Source organism: Borostomias antarcticus, assembly GCF_949987555.1.
Source record: "Borostomias antarcticus genome assembly, chromosome: 4".
In the NCBI taxonomy this organism is placed as follows: domain Eukaryota; kingdom Metazoa; phylum Chordata; class Actinopteri; order Stomiiformes; family Stomiidae; genus Borostomias; species Borostomias antarcticus.
The window spans coordinates 13762770-13770561 of NC_140237.1; the positions used below are offsets into that span (position 1 = coordinate 13762770).

At 42.8% G+C, this 7792-nt stretch overlaps 1 protein-coding gene across 1 annotated transcript in view; it reads right to left on the bottom strand.

The window, feature by feature from the left end:
* Positions 1-4639, bottom strand: part of trip4 (thyroid hormone receptor interactor 4) — a 68241-nt gene extending 63602 nt beyond the window's left edge. Inside the window, exons 1-8 of the mRNA XM_084436944.1 lie at positions 4485-4639; positions 3876-4057; positions 2961-3091; positions 2537-2755; positions 2010-2088; positions 1273-1375; positions 528-743; positions 62-194 (exon numbers count right to left, since the gene is read on the bottom strand). Of these exons, the coding sequence (XP_084293070.1) occupies positions 62-194; positions 528-743; positions 1273-1375; positions 2010-2088; positions 2537-2755; positions 2961-3091; positions 3876-4057; positions 4485-4564 (1143 nt within the window). The 5' untranslated portion in view covers positions 4565-4639. The remainder of the gene's footprint in view (positions 1-61; positions 195-527; positions 744-1272; positions 1376-2009; positions 2089-2536; positions 2756-2960; positions 3092-3875; positions 4058-4484) is intronic.
* Positions 4640-7792: the final 3153 nt, after the last annotated feature.

The window sequence follows — 7792 nt, forward strand, 5'->3', positions numbered from 1 at the left end:
TCTATATCTATACTAGATATAGAGCTACACATGTCCTTGTAGAGCATGCTGGGTAACTCACCTCTGGTGCAGCCTGCATGATGCTGGGGTTGACCAGCTCTCTCAGGGGCAGCTGCCCTCCTGCCCCCTCACCGGAGCGCTGTGGTGACCTCACCTGAGAGCCGGTGCTCAGAGACCTGACCGTCTCATCAAACCTACAGACAGCAAAACAAAGTCAAGTGTTAGTAGTGTTATTACACCAAATGTATGGCGGTCCAAGTATTGAATGCAAAAAATGGAGGTCCGCACCGACAGCTGCTTCAAGGTATTTCTTCACCTGACGAAGACCCACCTTGGGTTGAAACATTGTTTTTTTGTCCTCTAGTAATAAAAAAGACCTTGGAGCAGCTGTCAGTGCGGACCTCAATTTTTTGCATTCTTTGTAACCATATTGTCTGGCACCAGCGGATGGTTGATGTGCTTAGCAACTCTACAACTTGGTCCAGGTACTGAACCCTGCAGCCAGACAATTGGGATATCAGCCTTACTTGTTATAGTACTGGTTAAGGTTCTCCCCTTCGTCCAGCACTTGTCTCCCAGCGAAGTCCAGAGTGATCTTCCTGTCTTTCCTGGAGGCGTGGCGAAGCTCCCGTAACTCCTCCTCCTTCTTCTTCAGGCTCTCACGCTCAATTGGTGCAAGCCACTGGTTGGAGTCGGTAGCAAAGTAGTCCGACTCGTCATCTAGGACCTGGGTTCTTCTCACACTATTGATGTTATGAAAACAACATTTTATCTTCTGGCTTTTTTAGTAGTGTTATTTAACCAAGAAAGTATTTTACGTGCCAATATGTAGCTCATGCTCGAAAACACTATCACCTTTGGCTGCAAGGATAAATTCAGTTTTATGGTCTGATACATGGAGCAGTTTGGTTCGCCCACACTCCCAAAAAGGCAGTAGTAATGTGAGTGAAAGATATCTTATTATACATTAGATGATTCTATAGATCTCAGCACATGCACATGGTTTGAAGCAGGTGTGGCCGAGCCTCTATGGAAGGAGGCCTCCTCAGAGCTCCAAGCACAATGTTTTGCACTGAACTTTAGAAATGGCTGCAGCAGAGCCAAACAGTGCTCTACTGACTTCAGGGAAGCATTAACATAGCAATATAGAAATAGAAGCATAGCAATATAGAAATAGATACATGCTTAAAAATACTACAAATTGTAGGTTTAATATACCCAGCAATTATTTCACAGTCATACATTTGGAATGGATATGTATTTGGATTTTACCTGTTCTTGTCATACTCCAGCAGTTTATCCTTGTGCTGGAGGGCCATTTCTAGTCCTGAGTTCATCCGGGCCTCCTGATGTGGAAGATAGTCCCTATCCCTGTCTGTCAAATACACGCATGCGCACACACACAAACACACACACACACATTGCAAGTCGAATGTTAAGGCGGATACATGGCCTGCCAAGCAAGAACATGTCTTTTTACATCACAAAATGGGCAGGCCCACTACATATGGAGCTACACGTGCAGGGCAAATTCTTTTTGCAATTTACACAAGGAACACAGAAATACCACATTTTACAAGGGAATACTACAGTCATACATTAATAAATTAACCTGGTTCAATCTGCAGGTGTGGTGAAGTGAAAAAGTGTCACAGTATTTATTTCTCTGATGAAGAATGCTTAATGCTACAGTAGCTCTGTCCCCATCTTGTAGCTATTAAGTCTGAACGACCTCAGGAGTAGAGGTCCAATAAGAATGCGCATCCTCTCAAAGCACAGCTCCTTCCACCACAATGACAGCCCCTCCCACCACAATGACAGCTCCTCCCACCACAATGCCAGCCCCTCCCACCACAATGCCAGCTCCTCCCACCACAATGACAGCTCCTCCCACCACAATGCCAGCCCCTCCCACCACAATGACAGCTCCTCCCACCACATAGACAGCTCCTCCCACCACAATGACAGCTCCTCCCACCTCATCAGAGTCCTGCATGTCTGGCTCTCACCTCCCATAAGCTTCTTGCGGAGTTTCTGGCTCTTGTTGGAGTCCCTCTGCAGGATGTCCTGCTCCTCCTTGGTGCACACCTGATCAACCAACGGGAAATTACATTACAGTCATTTGGCAGACACTTTCATCCAAAGGGATTTACAATAACTGCATTTAACGTAAAGGTAGTCAGTGTACTACTACTCGCCAGGACTCACACGTGCATTTCCTTACTAAACAAGTGACTAAGAGCATCATCTAGCGCTAAAGCCAAAGTGCAAGAGTAGCAAAATATAAATACAAGAAGTGCATAAGAGGGAGGTTCCTGATATTACTTCTTATGAAATTATGACAAGACAAATAAAAGTCTGTTTTAAAATTTGACGCTGTGCAAATTATAAGTATATTGAATTCCAATTTGTCAAATGCAAGTTTGTGAGTAGGCTACACATTTTGACCTTGAATACAATTTTTAGTGAACGCCAAGACGGGATCTTAATGCCATGTGATCTACAACAAAAAGCACAACTAATGTCCCTCTCTCACCAGATTGCCACAGAACAGGCAGGGGCCCGAGCCCTCCTGCTCACACACGATGCGGCCGCAGGTGAGGCAGTTACTGATGAGGCTGTGCTTCTGGGCCAGGCAGTCACAGGCGTGGCGTCCTGGCAGCATTATAGCCAGCTTGTCCTGGCCCTCTTTGGCGTAGAGACTCACAAACTTATTTTTCTTCTTTTGTGATGATGAACTACTGTTCTCTTGGGCCTGCAAAGAGACCCATGGAGAAACTGAATGGTAAAATCGTCGACTTCCCATTCAAATGTCTTACCTAGTTCAGTGGCAGACAATACAATACTGTACATTAGTCACATGTGCATGAAGTGCATTGTCATTCCTCATTCGTAATCTCAGGCGCAGACATAAAACGAAGCAAAAGGTGGTGGGTGAGTGATGAGTTATGAGCACAAACCTTCATTAAGTCAATGGGAGTTTTTACTGCCTCTGGCTCTGGTTCCACCTGGCTGACTGCCATCACCTCCAGCTTGTTCCTGCCTTTACGCTTGGATTTCTTCTGGGAGTCCTTGGTCATGTCTTGACCATCTGAACAAACACATTGTTGCAGGAAATTGTTATTGTCAGATATCTACATGCATACAAGTGTGTGTGTGTGTGTTCTGAATGTTACGGATTAAAGGAGTAGTAAAGGGAAAATGCATGTTTAACCCTGTTTTAAGGTTACTTATGATCATATACAATGGTTCAGATCAAAACGATCACAACAAAGCATTAGCACACACCATCAAAACACCAACAGGGCACATATACACATCCACAAGACAATAGCACACAATACCACATAGCATGATCCCCTACTAGCACAGTACGTAAAGCCGACGGGACACATTGGTCGTAGTTTGGTAGATTTGCTAGTTTGGTAGAATTTATACAAATTATAAAAATAAATAAAAACTGATTTTAATAATAAAAACTGATTCTGATTCTAATTGTAAGCTATAGTGTTGCTATTAAGATATCCATGTTATGCATATAGGAGTACTGTTACTATAGTTAGGCTACTGTTAGCACTTCAGCCTTCCACTGTGTCATCAGCTGCCCCTCTTCCCAGAGCAACCGACGTATTTTCAACCGGAGGTTTCGCGTCGCCCTGATTCAACCAGGTGTGATGCGGAATTCTGTGACCATCAGTGACCAGATCCGGTGGTCACTGATTTCCGCATGTTAATACACCGACATCTGTGATCACCGAAATGTGTGACCATGACCACCGCCGGTCACAAAATCCGATGGTCACACATTTTGCGATGGTCACAAATTCTACGTACTAGTAATTAGGTAGGCTACATAATAGGCTACAACCCCCTACCTGCTCCTGCCCCGGAGTCTTTGAAGAGGGACGTGCTGGTGTCGTCTGAGGTCTGTCTCTGTGTCCTCTGCCACCGGTCCAGCAGCTCATCTATGAACTGCTTCTTCCGACCGTCGGTCCCCTGGAGGAGGTCACCTACATACTCAGCTATCTCCTCTGCATCGTTGATAGCTAGAATATACCTGAGAACAAAATGAGTACCATATAGCTGTCATTAGAGAAGACAGCCTGTACTGTAGTAGGCTACAGCTAACCAGCTCCGTGCATTTACTGTATGATGACTTTCACGCAAGCTTGCGCTTTTAGACCACACAGTCACACTGCCGGGCAAGGAAAACACAGAGACATTGGGCCTTATTCAGTTTCAACAATAAAGTACTGTCAGACAGCCTCTCACTAGCTCCACACTGGCACTCAACGACTACGTGGCCTTTGACTGACATTTCAGTATCAGCAGCTACGTCTCTGCGCCTCTACCAATGTAATGGCTATAGGCTACTGAGTAACTATCCTGTGTGTCTATTTGACAGCTTGCTAATCTAGCCAGATATGTGGCAGGCTAACGTTAGTAGGTGGTTAGCATACTATTTCCACCAATATTGCACTTACTTGACAATGTCTTCGCAGGCTTCCAATCCAAATTTGTGCTGTAACTGGTCCAAACACCAATGTAGCAGGGCATCCGACATTATGGAATATAATCTAACTTTAATGAGGCAAATTAGGACCGATATTATAATGTAGCACTAGTGTAAAAGTCAGCCGGAGAGATATCAAACGCGCACGTCCCAACAAAAAATGTCTTCCGGCTGAAAACACTGCACCAAAGAAAAGCCCCCCCCCATACTACTCCAATACTATGTGATAAATACGTTGTAATTTCGTGGTGAATACATTTCCTCGTGAACATTCAGTCTTTCTTTCAATTAATTTGTCATCATCATTTATCGACACTATTACCTAGCACTATAGGCTGGAACTACGGTACAAGCAAGTACAGACTCAGACTGCTGCATTTGTTCAGTTCAGCCACTGGGTGGCAGTTGTGGGACAAACACCCACGCAGAACCGTAATATGAGATATCCGAAAGGGGTACTCTTGTCATGCCTTCCATACAACCCTAAAGGTGTTACCGTAATGTAACACTCCAACAAGGGCACAACCTGCATCCATGTCAGAGTATGGGAAGGCAACTAAATCTATGGGGATGGGGTATCATATTGACCAACAGGGTAGGCAATATTAATTTAATCTTTGTCGTCTGCCATTTTCCTTGGGGTGCATGCGGACGACCAAATGTATGAAGTAGTAGGCTATTTGGATTTTCCTACAGGTAAAGCGAGGTGAAGACCATTAGGCTACAGGCTAGGATGTCAAATCAGGAAAGTGCAACATGGACCATTGACAAATGAAATCACTGACAATACCAACCCTGCCGAAGCGCAGCGTACATATGTCGGTGCATTGGCGATTTTATAGGGGGGGCAGGGGCCCTGATTGGACAGCCCAACTCTGCTCAGATTCTTAAAAAAAAAAAAAAAAAAAAAAAAACTTTTTTTTTTTTTTTTTTACTAATTAACACAATTATTAAATACATAATTGTGGTTTGTACCAGTTTGTGTTAGATCATCATTAATTTTAAAAGTGTATTTATTACTTAAACTAGGCTACCTTTAAAAATATATATATATTCATAATCCACTAATGGCACATACTGCTCAGTGCTCAACAAGCTACAACTAGCCAACCTGCTCATAATGGCAAAAAGAGCTATAAAAACAATTTACCACTTCTTCATAAAATAAAATAAAATCTGGCAATGCTAATGAAGAAGCTTCCACTCGAAATGACAGCGCAGCAGGTGCAATCGAATGCAGAAGTGCTCCAGAGGCTATCGGAGCTAAATGGTGTTGAGATACTTTAAGATGTAATGCATCATCCCCGACATGGGCGGCAGCAGTGAGTAGACTAAACAAAGCGGAGAGCGCCGATTCGCCGGTAGAAGAAGACAGTCGATGCGCTGTGGATATAAAACATTTAAGTGTACAAATTTGCCCTTTATTTGAAAGGTGGGGGACTACAAACTGTAGCGACTTAGGAGAAAAGGCTTTCATCTTTCCAACGATGTGTTTACTTTGGTGAGTAACGAAACGGTTTTGTCTGTAGACTCGGACGAGCGGGCAGATGAAGCGCTTTCATAGGCAAATTGCATTGAGAGTAACAGGGCGTTATACGTAGGATATCGCCCTGGACCAGGTCTATGTGACAAATGTACATTTCCAATAAAGTCAGGGTAGGACTGTAATGTAACAGCACTGTCACGTCTTTTAATCACATCGTAGTTACGTATTTCAGCAGCAGTGAGGGTTACGTTGCCGTACATTCTCCCTGAGGTCGGTTATTTTGTTTATTTTGCGGCTGTATAGGCACGTGTCAGCTAGGTCCGCTGTTGGTACCGTCGCAAATTTACCAAACTACGACCAATGTGTCCAGTCGGCTTTACGTACTGTGCTAGTAGGGCAGTAGGCCTACATATGTGGCATAGCTCTACACTTAACAGCTTTATCAAATCAGCCGTTTCAGTGCTATAATAATATATAATATGTTCTAATACAATGATTGATTGACTGTCAATTAAGCAATGCAGTACATTTGATTGAACCATATTAACTTTATTAAATTTGTTTATAAAATCTAGCTTTATTACTTTATTAGCCTACTTACATTCAACTCTACGGGAATAATCTCATGGAATGTCATAAAATCTGAATCCGCACACATTTTTACTTCTAGAAAAATACATTTATTTGTGAGAGCCCAAAACATAAGGTTCAAGAGGTGCTGATAGATTGAAAGGACAAGCATGAAGTTCTGACAAAATAACATTGTAGACAATTGGACAAGAAACCTCAAATGAAATTATCATTATAACTGTGCCTTGAATGAAACAAAAAGTGCTTCCAAATTATATATGTAAAACTAACCTAACCTTTCAATGGAGTATAAAGAAATTAGAAAGCAAGTACAACAGCCTAGAATGGGTGAAGTCTTATGCGGAAAAAAAAAAGTGTTCCTGTATGGAACAATGTTGTTGATACTACTGTAGCCAAACCAACATGATGAAGACAACCCATGTTATCACATATAGTAAACTATGGTGCGCTGTTGTGTGTGAGGCTCTTATGGACCTGAACCAGCTTGGAAAGAACTAAGAGGCTCTGGTGTCACTTTCTTGTCAGGACAGTTATTATTAGTTTATTAGTTAATTCGTTAGTTAGTTGGTTAGTTAGTTAGTTAGTTAGTTTGTTCGTTTAGTTAGTTTTAACAAACAGACTTTGTTTGACACCGTTTTAACATACTTTATTTGTCAGTTATTATTCGTTTGTTAGTTAATATTAGTGACTATTGTGAATAGCCGGCAACTGCGCAGCTTTCATCTTTTTTGTGCCTTGCCTTGTTGTACTGCCCCTTTGTACATTTCTGTGCTTACTCTGCCTTTGTGTCATGTGTTTTATATTGTTGTGTGTATTTGCTGCAACAAAAGAATTTCCCTTCGGGGATAAATTAATTATCTCGAAAATCGGAATGGGTGTATTGTATTGTATGTGTGGGAATGTTCAGGGAACGTAGTGCATGGGAGCATTACCCCAGTACCCGTATGCCAGTTGAGGTGATGTGTGTTTGGGGTTGTGCTTCTTTGTGCGGTCTGGCCGTGGTTTGGCCTGGTGGGACTAATCGTCCTAGAGATTTGTCTTCGGTTAGGGTTCTGGTTTGATTTTTATTTTCATTAGTATTGTTGTATATGGTTCTGTTGCAGTTGCTTATTGCGGTTCCATCCACCAGGACTCAGCAGCACCGGCAAGGTGGCAGTAGCGTCCTCTCCAGCAGCCCTTCCCAGACCTGGCATTTCATTGCT